Below are 19,481 nucleotides of genomic sequence, written 5' to 3'. Positions count from 1 at the left end.
GTAGACAACATTATCAGAAACACAGTGATTGCAAACAAAAACAGGAGCATGCTGACTGTAAACAACAGGATCGGCAACAAACTAACTGCAAACAGGATCAGGAACACACTGACTGTAAACAATAGGAACACACTGACTGTAAACAACAGGATCAGCAATGCACTGATTGTAAATGACAGGAACACTGACTGTAAACAACAGGATCAGAAGGACACTGATTGTAAACAATAGGATCACAAACATACTGACTGTAAACAACAGGATCAGAAACACACTGACCGTAAACACTAGCATCAGGAACACACAGACATTTGAGATACATGCATTGACACCAGAATGTGAGACTGTACCTGAGCAAGTGTCGGGGGTGTTGCTGGTCTTTTCCTTGCCTCACGCCCTGCCAGCCGATAATGAGGCTTGCAATAGAATTTTCCTGTAAAAGGATATTTCTGGTGAATACTTACTAAATTTAACATAAACGTTCACCTCATTGTAACCCATAGACACTGACTTACAAAAACATGTAAACACACAAAATTTAACCTGGAAACACAAGTACTAATCGAGAAATATTCACCATAACCAGGAAATATTCAGTCACCATTACTTGGATACACATACTAAAGGTAACTGTGAAACAATCACTCATGCTAACTGGGAAATAGTCACTCACCGTGAATGGGAAACACTCACTGAAACTGGAAAAGACCATTTCACCAAGACGAGAAAACACTCACCCAGAGTAAGCAGGAAACATTCCCTCACCATAACCGCGAAACACTGATTCACCATAAACGGGAAACACTTCCTCAGCGTAACCAGGAAATATGCACACAGCTTAACTGGGAAACAATCACTCACCGCAACCAGGGAACACTGACTCACCGTAACCAGGAAACACTCACTTAGCGTAACCGGGAAACACACACTCAGAGTAATTGGGAAACACTCACTCACTGCAACCGGGAAACACTCACTCACTGGAGGAAAAACACGCTCAGCGTAACTGGTAAACACAAACTCACCGTTACTGGGAAACACTCATTCGGCGTAACCGGGGCAGACTCACTCAGCATAACTGAGAAACACACACTTGGTGCAGAGGAAGTGGTCGAGTGGGGGAACTGTGGTTTACTAAAGAAGTTGAATCACTTGTGAAGAGGAATAAGGAGACTTATCAAACGTAGAACATTACAGCACAGTACAGGCCTTTGGCCGTCGATGTTGTGCCGAGCTATGTCCGAACCCTCAATCAAGCTATCCCACTCCCTATCATTCTGGTGTGTTCCATGGGCCTATCCAATAACCATTTGAAAGTTCCTAAAGTGTCTGACTCCACTATCACAGCAGACAGTGCATGCCACACCCCAACTACTCTCTGAGTAAAGAACCTACCTCAGACATCTCTCCTATATCTCCCACCTTATAGTTACGCCCCCTAGTAACAGCTACAGCCACCCGAGGAAATAGTCTCTGCACATCCACTCTGTCTATCCCCCTCAGCATCTTATAAACCTCTACTAAGTCACCTCTCATCTTCCTTTGCTCTAAAGAGAAAAGCCCCAGCTCCCTCAACCTTTCCTCATAAGACCTACCCTCCAAACCAGGCAGCATCCTGGTAAATCTCCTCTGCACTCTCTCCAATGCGTCCAGAGCCTTCTTATAGTGAGGTGACCAGACCGCACACAATATTCCAAATGTGGTCTCACCCAAGGTCCTGTACAGTCGTAGCGTAACCCCATGACTCTTAAACTCAAACCCCCTGTTAATAAGCACTAACACACTATAAGCCTTCTTCATAGCTCTATCCACTTGACTGGCAAACTTCAGCGATCTGTGGATATGGACCCCGAGATCTCCCTGTTCTTCCACATTCCTCAGAATCCTGCCATTAACCCTGTAATCTGCATTCAAATTTGTCCTACCGAAATGAATCACCTCACTCTTATCAGGGTTAAACTCCATCTGCCACTTTTCGGCCCAGCTCTGCATCCCATCAATGTCTTTTGCAGCCTACAAGAGCCCTCCACCTCATCCACTACTCCATCAATCTTGGTGTCATCAGCAAATTTACTAACCCACCCTTCAGCTCCCTCTTCCAAGTCATTGATAAAAATCACAAATAGCAGAGGACCCAGCACTGATCCCTGTTGGGAACTGGCCTCCAGTCTGAAAATTTTCCCTCCACCACCTTATCAAACACCTTACTAAAAAATCCATGTATACAACATCAACTGCTCTATCTTCATCTACACATTTAGTTATCTCTCACTTATAGAACATAGAACATAGAACATAGAACACTACAGCACAAACAGGCCCTTCGGCCCACAAGTTGCGCCGACCACATCACCTACCAACCTACAGACCTATCTATAACCCTCAATCTCATTAAACCCCATATACTCATCCAGAAGTCTTTTAAAAGACCCCAGCGAGTTCGCCTCCACCACCACTGACGGCAGCCGATTCCATTCACTCACCACCCTCTGAGTGAAAAACTTACCCCTAACATCACTTCTGAACCTCCCTCCCCGCACCTTAAATCTGTGTCCTCTCGTAGCGACCATTTCAAACCGGGGAAATAGCCTCTGAGAGTCCACCCTATCTATTCCTCTCAACATTTTGTAAACTTCTATCAGGTCGCCTCTCAACCTTCGTCTCTCCAGGGAAAAGAGTCCCAGCTCCCTCAACCTAACTTCATAAGGCATGCCTCCCAGTCCAGGCAACATCCTTGTAAATCTCCTCTGCACCCTTTCAATAGCTTCTACATCTTTCCTATAGTGAGGCGACCAGAACTGCGCACAATACTCCAAATGAGGCCTGACAAGGGTCTTATAAAGTTCCAGCATTACCTCCCGACTCCTAAACTCAATCCCTCGATTAATGAAGGCCAGTACACCATACGCCTTCTTGACCACCTCCTCCACCTGCGAGGCCGATTTAAGAGTCCTGTGGACCCGGACCCCAAGATCCTTCTGCTCCTCAACACTACTCAGACTTCTGCCCTTAATAGTGTACTCGTTCATCCCGTTGGTTCTGCCAAAATGGACGACAACACATTTATCCGCGTTGAAGTCCATCTGCCACTTCTCCGCCCAGTCCTGCATCCTATCTATGTCCTGCTGCAACTTTTGCCATCCTTCCAGATCATCCACAACACCACCGACCTTCGTGTCATCAGCGAACTTACTTACCCATCCCTCCACTTCCTCATCCAGGTCATTTATGAAAATGACAAACAACAAGGGTCCCAGAACAGATCCTTGAGGCACTCCGCTGGTGACTGACCTCCATTCAGAAAAAGCCCCATCCACAACCACTCTCTGCCTTCTGCAGGCAAGCCACACTTATCTCACACTTATGTCAAGATGAAACGTGAAGGCTCAGTTAGGGCGCTTGAGAGTTACCAATTAGCCAGGAACGACGTAAAGGGAGAGCGAAGAAGAGCTAGGAGGGGGCATGAGAAGTCTTTGGCAGGTAGGATCAAGGAAAACCCTAAAGCTTTCTATAGGTATGTCAGGAATAAAAGAATGATTAAGGTAAGATTAGGGCCAGTCAAGGACAGAAGTGGGAAGTTGTTCATGGAGTCTGAAGAGATAGGAAAGGTGCTAAATGAATATTTTGTGTCAGTATTCGCACAGGAAAAAGACAATGTTGTTGAGGAAAATACTGACATACAGGCTATGAGACGAGATGGGATTGAGGTTCATAAGGAGGAGGTGTTAGCAATTCTGGAAAGTATGAAAATAGGTAAGTCCCCTGGGCTGGATGGGATTTCTCCTAGGATTCTCTGGGAGGCTAGGGAGGAGATTGCAGAGCCTTTGGCTTTGATCTTTATGTCATCATTGTCTACAGGAATAGTGCTAGAAGACTGGAGGATAGCAAACTGGAGGATAGAGATGTCAGGGGTAAGTTTTTCACTCAAGAGGGTGGTGAGTGAGTGGCTGCCGTCGGTGGTGGTAGAGGCAAACTCGCTGGGGTCTTTTAAAAGACTTCTGGATGAGTATATGGGATCTAATGGCATTGGAAGTTAGATAGTTCTATGGCTTGGTAGGTATAGATGTGATCGGCGCAACTTGTGGGCCAAAGGGCCTGTTTGTGCTGTAGTGTTCTATGTTCAAATATTGTCCCTTCGTTCAAGAAGGGGAGTAGAGACAACCCTGGCAATTATAGACCAGTGAGACTTACTTCTGTTGTGGGCAAAGTTTTGGAAAGGATTATAAGAGATGAGATTTATAATCATCTAGAAAGGAATAATTTGATTTGGGATAGTCAGCACTGTTTTGTGAAGGTGCCTTACAAACGTTATTGAGTTCTTTGAGAAGGTGGCCAAAGAGGTGGATGAGGGTAAAGCAGTTGATGTGGTGTATATGGATTTCAGTAAAGCATTTGATAAGGTTCCCCATAGGAGGTTATTGCAGAAAATACAGAGGCATGAGATTGAGGGTGATTTAGCGGTTTGGATCAGAAATTGGCTAGGTGCAAGAAGAGAGGGTGGTGGTTGATGGGAAATGTTCATCCTGGTTCCCAGTTACTATTGGTGAACCACAAGGATCTGTTTTGGGGCCACTGCTGTTTGTTATTTTTATAAATGACCTAGATGAGGGCATAGAAGGATGGGTTAGTAAATTTGCGGATGACACTGAAGTCGGTGGAGCTGTGGACAGTGCGGAAGGATGTTGCAGCTACAAAGGGACATAGATAAGCTGCAGAGCTGGGCTGAGAGACCGCAAATGGAGTTTAATGTGGACAAGTGTGAAGTGATTCACTTTGGAAGGAGTAACAGGAATACAGAGTACTGGGCAAATGGTAAGTTACTTGGTAGTGTGGTTCAGCAGCGAGATCTTGGTGTCCATGTGCATAGATCCCTGAAAGTTGGCACCCAGGTTTAGGGTTGTTAAGAAGGCACACAGTGTGTTAGCTTTAATTAGTAGAGGGATTGAATTTCGAAACCATGAGGTCATGTTGCAGCTGTACAAAACTCTGGTGCGGCCGTACCTGGAGTATTGCGTACAGTTCTGGTCGCTGCATTATAGGAAGGAGGTGGAAGCATCGGAAAGGGTGCAGTGGAGATTTACCAGGATGTTGCCTGATATGGTGAGAAGGTCTTATGAGGAAAGGATGAGTGATTTGAGGCTGTTTTCATTAGAGAGAAGGTTAAGAAGTGACTTAATAGAGGCATATAAGATGATCAGAGAGTTAGATAGGGTGGAAAGTGTGAATCTTTTTCCTCGGATGGAGGTGGCTAACACGAGGGACACAGCTTTAAATTCAGGGGTGACAGATATAGAACAGATGTTGGAGGTAGGTTCTTTACTCAGTAGTAAGAGTGGGCCTGCAACAGTAGTGGATTTGTCAACATTAAGGGCATTTAAATGATCATTGGATAAACATATGGATGATATTGGAATAGTGTAGGTTAGATGGGCTTTAGATTGGTTTCACAGGTCGGCGCAACATTGAGGGCCAAAGGGCCTGTACTACACTGCTCTATGTTCTATTTCAGCGTAAACGGGAAACACTCCTTTAACATAACCGGGAAACAGTCACTCAGTGTAACTGGGAAACAGTCACTCAGTGTAACCGGGAAACAGTCAAGCAGCATAAGGAGAAAGAATCGCTCACTGTAACAGGGAAACCAGTCACTCAGCGTCCCTGGGAAAAACTCTCTCAGTGTAAATGGGAAACATTCATTCCGTGTAACAGGGGTACACTCGCTCAACGTAACTGGGAAACAGTCACTCGGCATAAGGGGAAAGAGTCACTCACCGTAACACAGAAACACTCACTCGGCGTCATTGGAAAACATTCACTCCGCATGACGGGGAAACAGTCACTCGCCGTAGCCGGGAAACAGTCACTCGCCGTAGCCGGGAAACAGTCACTCGCCGTAGCCAGGAAACAGTCACTCCGCATGACAGGGAAGCATTCACCATAACTGGGAAACAGTGACTCACAGTAACCAGGAAACACTCAATAATTGTAACCGGGAAACACTCACAGCGTAACCGGGAAACACTCAATAATTGTAACTGGGAAACCATCACTCAACGTAACCACTGCCCTTCCTTATTTCCCAAGAGGAAGTCACGTTTTATCCGCTCTCCAGTTGGGCCATCCACATACTGAATGAGAAATTCTGAACACACTGAACAAATTTCTCTCCACCCAACCCTCTAATACTATGGCTGTCCCAGTCTGTGTTGGGAAAGTTAAAATCTATTTCTATTACCAACCTATTTTTCTTGGTGCTATCTGTAATCTTCTTACAATGGAATCATTATAGATGGAGAGGTTACGGGTGTAGGGGCTACAGATGGAGTGGTCACGGATGGAGAGGTTTTGGACGGAGTGGCTTAGAATGAAGTGGTTTTGGATGGAGTGGTTAGGGGTGGAGTGGTTAGGAGTTGCTTGGAGTGGAGTGGTTACGACATAGCGCTTTGGGATGGAGCACTTTGGGACGGAGTGGTACGCATAGAGTAGTTACAGACGGAGTGGTTACGGATGGAATGTTTTCCGATGGACTGGTTACGATGGTGTGGTTTCAGGTGGAGTGGTTACACATTGTCTGGATATGGATGAATTGGCTTCACATGGTGTGGTTTTGGAACTTGTGGTTTCTGATAGAGTTGTTACAAACAGAAGGGCTTTGGATGGAGTGGTTACAACAGTGGTTCCGGACGGAGGAGTTCCGGACGGACTGGTTCCTGATGGACTGGTTGTTGTTGGAAATTTTTCTGAAGGAGTAGCTTTATCTGGAGTGCCTTCGGATGGAGTGGGTTTCGATGGAGTCATTTCAGATGTAGTGGTTCCGGACGGAGTGGCTTTGGATGGATTGGTTATGATGGTGTGGTTTCAGGTGTAGTGGTTATGCATTGTCTGGATGTGGATGGATTGGCTTCACATGGTGTGGTGTTGGAACTTGTGGTTTCTGATGGAGTGGTTACAACAGTGGTTGCGGACAGAGGCTTTGTGGACGGAGGGGTTTCGAATGGAGTGGTCATGGACGGAACGATTTCGATTGGGGTGGTTCCGGACAGAGAGATTTTAAATAGAGTTGTTATCGATGGAATGGTTTTGGATGGAGTGGCTATGGATGGAGAAGTTTAGGAAGGAGTGTTACGGATGGAGTGCTTTCAGATGGAATGGATATGGATGGAGTTGTTTCCGATGGAGTGGTTTTAGATGGAGTGCTTTTGTATGGAGTGGTTTGTGATGGAGTTCAAACGGAGTGGTTACGGACGGAGGTGTTCCGAACGGAATGGTTCCAGACATAGTGGTTAGGGATGGAGTGCTTAGGGATGGAGTGGATTCACGTGGAATGGTTAGAGGGATTGATTTCGGATGGAGTGGTTATGGTTGGAGTGGTTTGGAACGGAATGGTTATGGATGGAGTGGTTGCAGATGGAACGGATATGGATGGAGTGATTTCGGATGGAGTGGTTTGGGATGGAGTTTTTTTTCGGATGGTATAGTTACTGACAGAATGGTTACGGACGGAAACTTTAAGCGGGGGGGACAAAGAGCAATAGCTATAGGGCAGAGAGGTGTTTCTGTGGACGTGAAAGAGACTCCAGGGTGGTATGTTGCCTCCCTGGTGCCAGGGTCCAGGGTATCTCTGAACGGGCAGTCAGCTTTCTGAAGGGAGAGGGTGAACAGCCAGAGGTCGTGGTACATATTGATACTAATGACATAGGCAGGAAGAGTGATGAGGTCCTGCAGCAGTTTAGGGCATTAGGTAGAATGTTAAAAAGCAGGACTTCTAGCATTGTAATGTCAGGATTATGCCCTGTGCCACGTGCTAGTGAGACTAGGGATAGGAAGATCGTTAGCTCAACACATGGCTAAACAGTTGGTGTGGGGGGGGTTTCAGATATGTGGACCATTGGGGTCTTTTCCAGGGCAGATGGGACCTGTACAAGAAGGATGGGTTGCATCTAAATTGGAAAGGCACAAATATTCTGGCTGGGAGGTTTACTAGTGCCACACGTGAGGGTTTTAAATGAGTTTGGCAGGAGGGTGGGAACCAAAGCAAAGGTGAATTAGCTGAAGGGGAACCAGAGAGAAGGGCCAGGAAGACTCAGAAACTGCAGGGGGGGTGGAATTGCAAATCAGAGAGGGGAGGGTGGATTGAAGTACGTTTGTTTCAATGCGAGAAGTGTAACAGGTAAGGCAGATGAACTTAGAGCTTGAATTAGTACTAGGAACTACGATGTTGTTGCCATTACAGAGACTTGGTTAAGGGAAGGACAGTATTGGCAACTTAACATTCAAAATACAGATGTTTCAGGTGGGACATAGGGGGATGTAAATGGATTGGGGGAGTTGCACTACTGGTTAAGAAGAATATCACAGCTGTACTCAGGGAGGACACTTCGGAGGCCTCATACAGCAAGGCAATATGGGTAGAGCTCAGGACAGGTGTAGTCACAATGTTGGGGGTTTACTATAGGCCATCCAACTGTCAGCGGGAGATAGAGGAACAGATATGTAGACAGATTTTGGCAAGGTGTAAAAGTAACAGGGTTGTTGTAGTGGGAGATTTTAATTTCTCCTCTATTGACTGGGACTCATTTAGTGCTAGGGGTGTAGATGGGGCAGAATTTGTAAGGAGCATCCAGGAAGGTTTCCTGAAACAGTACATAAATAGTCCAACCAGGGAAGGGGCCGTACTGGACCTGGTATTGGGAAATGAGCTCGGCCAGGTGGTCGATGTTTCAATAGGGGAGCAGAATGGGAACTGTAACCACAGTTCAGTAAGCTTCGAGGTACTGATGGATAAAGATGTGTAGTCCTCAAATTAAGGTGCTAAATTGGGGGAAGTGTAACTACAACAATATTAGGCAGGAACTGAAGAATATCGATTGGGGGCAGATGTTTCAGGGCAAATCAACACCTGACGTGTGAGAGGCTTTCAAGTATAAGTTGATAGGATTCAGGACCGGCACATACCTATAAGGATGAAGGATAAGTATGGCAAGTTTTGGGAACCTTTTATAACGAGAGATATTGTGAGCCTAGTCAAAGAGAAAAAAGAAGCATTTGTCAAGGCTAGGAGGCTGGGAACACATGAAGCAAGTGTGGAATACAAGGAAAGTAGAAAGAAACTTAAGCAAGGAATAAGGAGGGCTAAAAGGGGTTATGAGAAAAGCATTGGCCAGCAGGATTAAGGAACATCCTAAGGCTTTTTATACATATATAAAGAGCAAGAGGATAGCCAGGGAGAGGGTTGGCCCACTCAAGGACAAGGGAGGGAATCGATGCATGGGGCCAGAGGAAATGGGTGAAGTATTAAATGAGTGCTTTACGTCAGAATTCATTAAAGGACTTGGTGGATGATGAGTCTGGAAAAGGATGTGTAGATAGTTTGAGTCATGTCCAGATCAAAAAGGAGGTGGTATTGGGGTCCTTGAGAAACATTAAGGTAGACAAGTTCCCATGGCCTATGGGATATGCCCCAGAATACTGAGAGAGGCAAGAGGGGAAATTGCTGAGGCCTTGAGAGGAATCTTTGTATCCTCACTGGCTACAGGGGAGGTCCCAGAAGATTGGAGAATAGCCAATGTTGTTCTGTTGTTTAAGAAGGGTAGTAAGAATAATCCAGGTAATTACAAGCCGGTAAGCCTTACATTAGTGGTAGGAAAATTATTGGAAAGGATTCTTCGAGACAGGACTTGTTCCCACTTGGAAATAAGTGGATGTATTAGTGACAGGCAACATGGTTTTGTGAAGAGGAGATCGTGTCTCATGAACTTGATCAAGTTTTTCGAGGAAGTGACAAAGACAATTGATGAGGGTAGGGCAGTAGATGTTGTCTCCACAGATTTCAATAAGGCCTCTGACAAGGTCCCTCATGGCAGACCGGTGCAGAAGGTGAAGTTGCATGGGATCAGAGGTGAGCTAGCAAGGTGGATACAAAACTGGCTCGGTCAAAAAAGACAAAGGGTAGTAGCGGAGGGGTTTGTTTCTGAATGGAGGGCTGTGACAAGTGGTGTTCCTTAGGGATCAGTGCTGGGACCTTTGCTGTTTGTAATATGTATAAATGATGTGGAGGAAAACGCAACTGGGTTGATCAGTAAGTTTGCGGACGACACAAAGGTTGGTGGATTTGCAGATAGCGAAGAGGACCACCAGAGGATACAGCAGGATATAGATCAGTTGGAGACTTGAGCAGAGAGATGGCAGACGGAGTTTAGTCTGGACAGATGTGAGGTCATGCATTTTGGAAGGTCTAATACATAACGGAAATATACAGTAAATGGCAGAACCCTTAAGAGTATTGATAGGCAAAGGGATCTGGGTGTACAGGTACACAGGTCACTGAAAGTGACAATGCAGGTAGAGAAGATCGTCAAGAAGGCATACTGCATGCTTGCCTTCATCGGCCGGGGTATTGAGATTAAAACCTGGCAAGTCATGTTGCAACTTTATAGAACCTTAGTTAGGTCGCATTTAGAATATCATGTTCAATTCTGGTCGCCAAACTACAGAAGGATGTGGAGGCTTTGGTGAGGGTACAGAAAAAAATTACCAGGATGTTGCCTGGTAGAGAGGGCATTAGCTATGAGAAGAGGTTGGAGAAACTTGGTTTGTTCTCACTGGAGTGACGGAGGTTGAGGAGAGACCTGATAGAAGTCTACAAGATTATGAGAGGCATGGACAGAGTGGATAGTCAGAAGCTTTTTCCCAGGGTGGAAGAGTGAATTACTAGGGGGCATAAGTTTAAGGTGCGAGGGGCAAGGTTTAAAGGAGATGTGCGAGGGAGATTTTTTACACAGTAGTAGGTGCCTGGAACTTGTTGCCGGGGAAGGTAGTGGAAGTGGATACAGTAGTGACTTTTAAGGGGCGTCTTGACAAGTACATGAACAGGATGGGAATAGAGGGACATGGTCCCCGGTAGGGTAGGAGGTTTTAGTTAAGTCGGGCAGGACGCTTGGAGGGCCAAAGGACCTGTTCCTGTGCTGTAATTTTCTTTGTTCTTTGGATAGAGTGGTTACGGATGGTTTCGGTTCGAGTGGTTTTGGTTCAAGTGGTTATAGAGGGAGTGGTTTCGAGTTGAGTGGTTTTGGATGGTGTGATTACGGATGGAATGGTTTCGGGTGGAGTGATTTTTGGTGGAATGCTTTCAGACGGAGTGCTTTCTGATAGAGTGTGTTTGCTTGCAGTGGTTCCAAATGGAGTGATATTGGATAGAATCATTACAGATAGGGCGGTTTCGGATGGGGCGGTTTCAGAAGAAGTGGTTTCCGATGACGTGATTATGGATGGACTGGATACAGATGCAGCGGTTACGGACGGAGCGGATATGGACGGAGTGATATGGGATGGTGAGGTTTCGGACGGTGTGGTATTGGATGGAGTAGTTTCAGATGTAGCCATTATAGACGGCATGGTTTCGGATAGAGTGGTTTCAGGCCGGGTGGTTTCAAACGGAGTGATTTCAGACAGAGTTTATTTGGACGGAAAGATTTCAGATGGACTGGTTACGGATGGAGTGATTTTAGATGGAGTGGTTGCAGATGGAATGTTTAAGGAAGGAGTGGTTACGGATGGAGTAGTTAAGATGGAATGGTTTCGGATGGAGTGGTTATGGATAGAGTGACTATGGATGGAGTGGTTACAGATGGATCGGTTTCGGATGGACTGGTTTCGGATGGACTCGTTGCGCATGGTGTTATGATTATCTTACCATTCTCCAGGTTGTAGGCATACGTGGAAAGGCGTAGTGTCATTCCACAGTACGCACACTTGAAGCAGCCACGGTGGAAGAATTTTCCTTCAGCACTCAGACGCTCCATCACATAGACCCGCTTCCCACAAAAGTAGCAAACATCACTGCCTCCAAACTGCGAGGGGAATTCCTTCTTCATGGTTTGCTGCTGGGAAAGATTTTGTTACTAGATTCAGGCTCAGATACCATCAGATACTTCAGGCAGCATACCACCCTAAGGAACTAGAAACCCCTGTGGGCAATAATTGCCCTGGTATACCATATAGAAACATAGATGACAGGGACAGGCGGCCATTCAACCCTTTGAGCCTTCTCCACTATTCACCATGATCATGGCTGATCATCCAACTCAATAGCCTAATCTTGCTTTCTCCCCATAACCTTTGATCCTATTCACCCTAAGTGCTATATCTAGACGTTTCTTGAATACATTCAATGTTTGGCATCAACTACTTCCTGTGATAATGAAATCCATAGGCTCATCACTTTTTGGGTCTCCTCAGTCCTAAATGGTCTCCCTGAATCCTCAGATTGTGACCCCTGGTTCTGGACCCCCCTCACCATCAGGAATATCCTCCCTGAATCTGCCCTGTCTCGTCCTGTTAGAATTTTATAAGTCTCTATGAAAATCCCCCTTCATTCATCTGAACTCTAGTGAAAACAAACTAAACGTAATCAATCTCTCTTCACACATCAGTCCTGCAATCCCCAGAATCAGCCTGGTACACCATTGTACTCCCTCGAAAGCAAAAACATCCTTCCTCATAATATCCATCCTCATAAATGGGCTTGATTCTCACATACCATCTATTATAAACCAACTAAGTGTCAGTTTGAAGTAATCACTCACTTATCTCAGGCAGAGAGCTTTGTGGGTGTAAATCCTACTTAAGAGACTTGAGTCCAAAGTACAGTCTGAGGGAGTGCTGCATTGTTAGAAGTGCTATCTTTTTGTTGAAACTTTAACTGAATGTCTCTCTCCCTGTTCAGGTGGATGCACAGCAGGAGAAGCAGAAACACTCTCCCTGGTCCTCCTGCCCAGTATTTACCCTTTAACCAAAATCTCTAACAGACAGTATCCAGTCATTCTGACACAAATGTTGTGAGAAATTGCTGTATGAGAATGGGTTCCATATGTGTGTGTCTGAGTAACAGCTTCTGTGCAGTCTATGTGTCAGTGACAGCTCCTGTACAGTGTGTGTGTCTAAGTGAAGCTCCTATACAGTCTGTGTGTGTGTCAGTGACAGCTCAAGTACAGTCTGTGTGCATCAGTGACAGCTCAAGTACAGTCTGTGTGCATCAGTGACAGCTCCTGGACAGGTTGTGTTTGTCAGTGACAGTTACTGTACAGTCTGGGTCAGTGACAGTTACTGTACAGTCTGGGTCAGTGACAGTTACTGTACAGTCTGGGTCAGTGACAGTTACTGTACAGTCTGGGTCAGTGACAGTTACTGTACAGTCTGGGTCAGTGACAGTTACTGTATGGTCTGGGTCAGTGACAGCTCTTGTGCGGTCTGGGTCGGTGACAGCTCCGTACAGTCTGTGTGTCTCAGTGACATCTCCTGTACTGTTTGTGTGCGTTCAGTGACAGTTCCTGTACAGTCTGTGCCTGTCAGTGACAGTTTCTGTACAGTCTGTGTGTGTCAATGACAGCTCCTGTACTGGCTGTGTGTGTCAATGACAGCTCCTGTACTGGCTGTGTGTGTCAATGACAGCTCCTGTACTGGCTGTGTGTGTCAATGACAGCTCCTGTACTGGCTGTGTGTGTCAATGACAGCTCCTGTACTGGCTGTGTGTGTCAGTGACAGTTCCTGTATGGTCTGTGTCAGTGACAAGCTCCTATACAGTGTGTGTGTGTCAGTGACAGATCCTGTATGGTCCGTGTGTGTGTCAGTGACAGATCCTGTATGGTCCGTGTGTGTCTCAGTGACAGATCTTGTATGGTCCGTGTGTGTATCAGTGACTGCTCCTGTATGGTCTGTGTGCGTTTCAGTGACAGATCTTGTATGGTCCGTGTGCGTCTCAGTGACAGATCGTGTATGGTCCGTGTGTGTCTCAGTGACAGATCGTGTATGGTCCGTGTGTGTCTCAGTGACAGATCCTGTATGGTCTGTGCGTGTCTCACTGACAGATCTCTGTGGGTGGAAGTTAGGAACAGCAAAGGGTCGAAAACTTTGCTGGGTGTATTCTATAGGCCGCCCAATAGTGACAGGGAAGTTGAGGTGCAGATAGGGAAACAGATTCTAGAGAGATGTAGTAATAACAGAGTTGTCGTGATGGGAGACTTCAATTTCCCAAACATCGATTGGAATATCCCAAGGGTAAGGGGTTTGGATGGGGAGGAGTTTGTTAGGTGTGTTCAGGAAGGTTTCCTGACACAGTACGTGGATAAGCCTACGAGAGGAGAGGCTGTACTTGACCTGGTGCTGGCGAATGAACCAAGGCAGGTGATGGATCTCTCGGTAGGAGAGCATCTTGGGAATGGTGATCATAATTCTATCTCCTTCACAATTGCATCGGAACGAGATAGGATCAGGCAGGCTAGGAAGGTGTTTGTCTGGAGTAAGGGGAAATACGAAGACATCAGGAAGTTAATTGGACAAATAAACTGGAAGGAGGCATTCTTGGGGAAAAGTACAGAAGGAAGGTGGCGGATATTCAAGGAATGTTTGTCTGGAGCTCTGCACGACAACGTTCCAATGAGACAAGGAGGTTTTGGTAGGACGCAGGAACCGTGATGCACGAAGGCTGTGGTGAACCTAGTCAGGAAGAAAAGGAAGGTGTACAAAAGGTTCAGGGAGCTAGGAGATGTTAAGGATCTAGAGGAGTATAAGGATTGTAGAAAGGAGCTTAAAAGGGAAATTAGGAGAGCCAGAAGGGGTCATGAGAAGGCCTTGGCGGGTAAGATTAAGGAGAATCCCAAGGCCTTCTATAAATATGTGAAAAATAAAAGGATGAGAAGAGAAGGGATAGGACCTATAAAAGGTGAAGGGGGAAAGGTCTGTGTGGAACCAGAAGAAATGGCAGAGGTGCTTAATGAGTACTTTGCCTCAGTATTCACGGTGGAAACTGATCTGGGAGATTTTGCTACAGGTATGCAGCAGATGGAAAAGATTGAGTATGTGGATATTAAGGAAGAGCATGTGTTGGAACTTTTGCATTCTATCAAGATAGATAAGTCGCCGGGACCAGATGGGATGTACCCCAGGTTACTGTGGGAGGTGAGGGAGGTGATTGCAGAGCCCCTGGCGATGATCTTTGCGTCGTCAATGGAGACGGGAGAGGTTCCGGAGGATTGCGGATGTGGTTCCTATTTTCAAGAAAGGGAACAGAGATAGCCCGGGAAATTACCGACCGGTGAGTCTGACCTCAGTGGCTGGTAAGCTGATGGAGAGGCTTCTGAGGGACAAGATTTATGAGCATTTGGAGAGGTTTAGCATGATCAGAAATAGTCAGCATGGTTTTGTCAAGGGCAGGTCGTGCCTTACGAGCCTAGCTGAGTTCTTCAAAAATGTGACTGAACACATTGACGAAGGAAGAGCAGTGGACGTGGTGTACATGGACTTCAGCAAGGCGTTTGATAAGGTCCCCCATGCAAGACTTCTTGAGAAGGTGAGAGGGCATGGGATCCAAGGGGCTTTGGCCTTGTGGATCCAGAACTGGCTTGCCTGCAGAAGGCAGAGAGTGGTTGTGGATGGGTCTTTTTCTGCATGGAGGTCAGTCACCAGTGGAGTGCCCCACGGATCTGTTCTAGGACCCTTGCTGTTTGTCATTTTCATAAATGACCTAGATGAGGAAGTGGAGGGATGAGTTAGTAAGTTCGCCGATGACACAAAGGTCGGTGGTGTTGTGGATGGTCTGGAAGGATGTCAGAAGTTGCAGCAGGACATAAATAGGATGCAGGACTGGGCGGAGAAGTGGCAGATGGACTTCAACGCGGATAAATGTGTAGTCGTCCATTTTGGCAGGACCAATGGGATGAACGAGTACACTATCAAGGGCAGGAGTCTTAGTCGTGTTGAAGAGCAGAGGGATCTTGGAGTCCGGGTCCACAGGACTCTTAAATCGGCCTCGCAGGTGGAGGATGTGGTCAAGAAGGCGTATGGTGTACTGGCCTTCATTAATCGAGGGATTGAGTTTAGGAGTCGGGAGGTAATGCTGCAACTTTATAAGTCCCTTGTCAGGCCCCACTTGGAGTACTGTGCGCAGTTCTGGTCACCTCACTATAGGAAGGACGTAGAAGCTATTGAAAGGGTACAGAGGAGATTTGCAAGGATGTTGCCTGGACTGGGAGGCATGCCTTATGAAGATAGGTTGAGGGAGCTGGGACTCTTCTCCCTGGAGAGACGAAGGTTGAGAGGCGACCTGATAGAGGTTTATAAAATGTTGAGAGGAATAGATAGGGTGGATTCTCAGAGACTATTTCCCCAGGCTGAAATGGTCGCTACGAGAGGACACAGATTTAAGGTGCAGGGAAGCAAGTACAGAGGTGATGTTAGGGGTAAGTTTTTCACTCAGAGGGTGGTGAGTGAGTGGAATCTGCTGCCGTCAGTGGTGGTGGAGGCGAACTCGCTGGCGTCTTTTAAAAGACTTCTGGATGAGTATATGGGATTTAATGGGATTGGGGGTTATAGATAGGTCTATGGATTGGTAGGTATTGATGTGATCGGCGCAACTTGTGGGCCGAAGGGCCTATTTGTGCTGTAGTGTTCTATGTTCTATGTATGGTCTGTGTGTGTATCAGTGACTGCTCCTGTATGGTCGGTGTGTGTTTCAGTGACAGATCTTGTATGGTCCGTGTGTGTCTCAGTGACAGATCTTGTATGGTCTGCGTGTGTATCAGTGACTGCTCCTGTATGGTCTGTGTGTGTATCAGTGACAGATCCTTGATGGTCTATGTGTGTCTCAGTGACAACTCCTGTACAGTCTGTGTGTGTCAGTGACAGCTCTTGTACCAGTCTGTGTGTCATTGACAGCTCCTGTACAGTCTGTGTCACTGACAGGTCCTGTACAGTTGGTGTATGTCACTGACAGCTCCTGTACAGTCTGTGTGTCACTGACAGCTCCTGTACAGTCTGTGTGTGTCATTGACTGCTCCTGTACAACGTGTGTCACAGACAGCTCCTGTACAATATGCGTGTGTCTCTGACAGCTCCTGTACAGTATGCGTGTGTCATTGAAAGCTCCTGTGTAGTCGGTGTGTGTCACTGACAGCTCCTGTACGGTCAGTGTGTGCCACTGACAGCTCCTGTATTGTGTGTGTGTATCTCAGTGACAGCTCCTGTATAGTGCGTGAGAGTCAGACAGCTCTTGTACAGTCAGTGTGTGTCTCAGTGATAGCTTCAGTATAGCCTGTGTGAGTGTCAATGACAGTACCTGTACAGTCTGCGTGTGTTTCAGTGATAGCTCCTATATGGTCTGTATGTGTCTCAGTGACAGCTCTTATATAGTATGTGTGTGTCTCAGTGACAGCTCAACTATCATGATGGCCCACTTTCTCAACTTTGTCCCCTGCCTGAGGTATGGTGATCCTTAGGTTAAGTACCTACCGGTCAGCTCTCTACCTTAAAGGGGAGAGTAGCCAATGGACATCTGGGACATTGACGATTTGCCCGGATGAAATGCATCCCAGGCTATTGCGGGAAGCAACAGTGGAAATATCAGGGACATTGGCAGTAATTTCCAGTTCCTGTCTGGCCACGGGTGAAGTGCCAGAGGACTGGAGGATTGCTCACATTGTCCCTTCATTAAAAAAGGGAGGTAGTGATAAAATAGACAAATCAGTCCAACCTTGGTGCTGGACAGGTTTCTGGAAAGATTTCAGAGGACAGAATGTATTGGCACTTGGATAGACACAGGATTAGTTCAGTTGGACCATTATTGACCTGCATGGACATGATGGGCTGATAGGCATGCTTCTGCGTGATAAACCTCTATGAAGCAATAAAATCACAACAGTGAGTGTGAGACACAACCCACAGAACAGAACAGTGAATTTGAGATATGACTCACAAAACACAATAGTGAGTCTGAGACATGACTCCTGTAACACAACAGTGAGTGTGTAACATAACTCAGAACACAAAGGATTTACAAAGGGGAAACCATGCTAGATGAATCTATTGGAATTGCTCAGGAAGATAACAATAAAGTTTACTGAGTAAACCTCTGGATGTGGTTTATGACTTTCAGAAGGCTTTCGACAAGTTCTCAGATAGAAGACTTTTATGTAAATTTAAAGCGCATGGGATTGCAGGTAGTGTCTTGAGATGGTTAGAAAGCTGGTTAGCAGAAATTAAGCAATGAGTTGACATACGTGAGTCCTTTACTGATTGGCAGTCAGTGACTAGTGGGGTTCTGCAGGGATCGAGGACCCCAATTGTTCAATAATTGTATTAATAATTTTGAAGAGGGAACCAGATGTATTATCTCCAAATTTGCCAATGATACAATATTGGGTGAGAAGGTGAGCTGTGAGGAAAATACAGAGATGCTTCAGTGTGATTTGGACAGGCTGGGCGAGTAGGCATATGCATGGCAGATGCAGCATAATTCAGATAAATTTGTGGTTATCGACTTCAGCAGCAATAATAGGAAAACAGATTATTATTTGAATGGATGGATGCTCAGCGAGACCTTGGTGGCTCATACACCAGTCGCTGAAATTAAGTGCACAGATGCAGCAGGCGGTAAAGAAAGTAAATGCTATGTTGGCCTTTATCGTGAGAGGATTTGAGTATAGGAATAGAGATGTTTTGTTGCAATTGTATAAGATGTTGATGAGGCTACACCTGGAGCATTCTGTTTTGGTGCTCTTATCAGAGGAAGGGTGTCCTTGCTATGGAAGGAGCACAGCAAAGGGTTATCAGACTGATTCCTGACATGACAGGACTGTCCACATGAGGAGAGACTAAGTCAGTTAGCATTATACAAATTGGCATTTAGAAGAGTGAAAGGGGATTCCATAGAAACTTATAAATTTTAACAGGGTTACACGGGGTAGATTCAGATAAAATGCTCCCGATAGTGGGAGAGTCCAGAACTTGGGGTCATAGTTTGAGGGTAAGGGGTAAACCTTTTGGAACTGAGATGAGGAGAAAATACTTCACTCAGAGGGTGGTACATGTGTAGAATTCACTATCATAGAAAGTAGTTGAGGCCAAAATGTTGTGTGATTTCAAGGAGAAATTAGATATAGCTCTTGGGCCTAAAGGGATCAAAGGATACGGGAGGAAGGGGGAATCAGGACATTGAATTCGATGTTCAGCCATGATCAAGATGAATAGCGATACAGGATTGAAGGGCTGAATGGCCTACTCCTGATTTCAGTTTCTATGTTTCTATTTTAACAATATACAACTCACAATACACAACTCAGCGTACACAATAGCAAGTGGGAGAAACAACTCCGGTGATACAGTAGTGAATATGAGGCACAACTCACAGAACACAAAAACGAATGTGAGATATGACTCCTGTAACACAAAGAACAAAGAAAAAAGAAAATTACAGTACAGGAACTGACCATTCGGCCCTCCAAGGTTGCACCGACCAAGCTGTCTGTCTGAATTAAAACCTCCCACCTCTCTCGGGACCATATCCCTCTATTCCCATGCTATTCATGTATTTGTTCAGATGCCCGTTAAAAGACACTACCATTTCTGCTTCCATTACCTACCCCGGCAGCGAGTTCCAGGCACCCACCATACTCTGTATAAAAAACTTGCCTCATACATCCTCTTTAAAA

The 19,481-nt window shown here is 45.9% G+C and overlaps 1 protein-coding gene across 6 annotated transcripts in view; it reads right to left on the bottom strand.

The window, feature by feature from the left end:
• Nucleotides 1–19,481, bottom strand: part of mical3a (microtubule associated monooxygenase, calponin and LIM domain containing 3a) — a 422,657-nt gene that overhangs the window by 162,504 nt on the left and 240,672 nt on the right. For all 6 annotated transcript variants that reach the window (XM_080190575.1, XM_080190577.1, XM_080190576.1 and 3 more), the window contains 2 exons: nt 11,693–11,882; nt 351–433 (listed from right to left, as the gene is read on the bottom strand). In XM_080190575.1, coding sequence (XP_080046701.1) covers nt 351–433; nt 11,693–11,882 — 273 coding nt within the window. The remainder of the gene's footprint in view (nt 1–350; nt 434–11,692; nt 11,883–19,481) is intronic.

Source organism: Carcharhinus amblyrhynchos, chromosome 6 (assembly GCF_965287045.1).
Source record: "Carcharhinus amblyrhynchos chromosome 6, sCarAmb.v2.hapA, whole genome shotgun sequence".
Lineage (NCBI taxonomy): Eukaryota > Metazoa > Chordata > Chondrichthyes > Carcharhiniformes > Carcharhinidae > Carcharhinus > Carcharhinus amblyrhynchos.
This window is presented reverse-complemented; position numbering and strand designations above follow the sequence as displayed.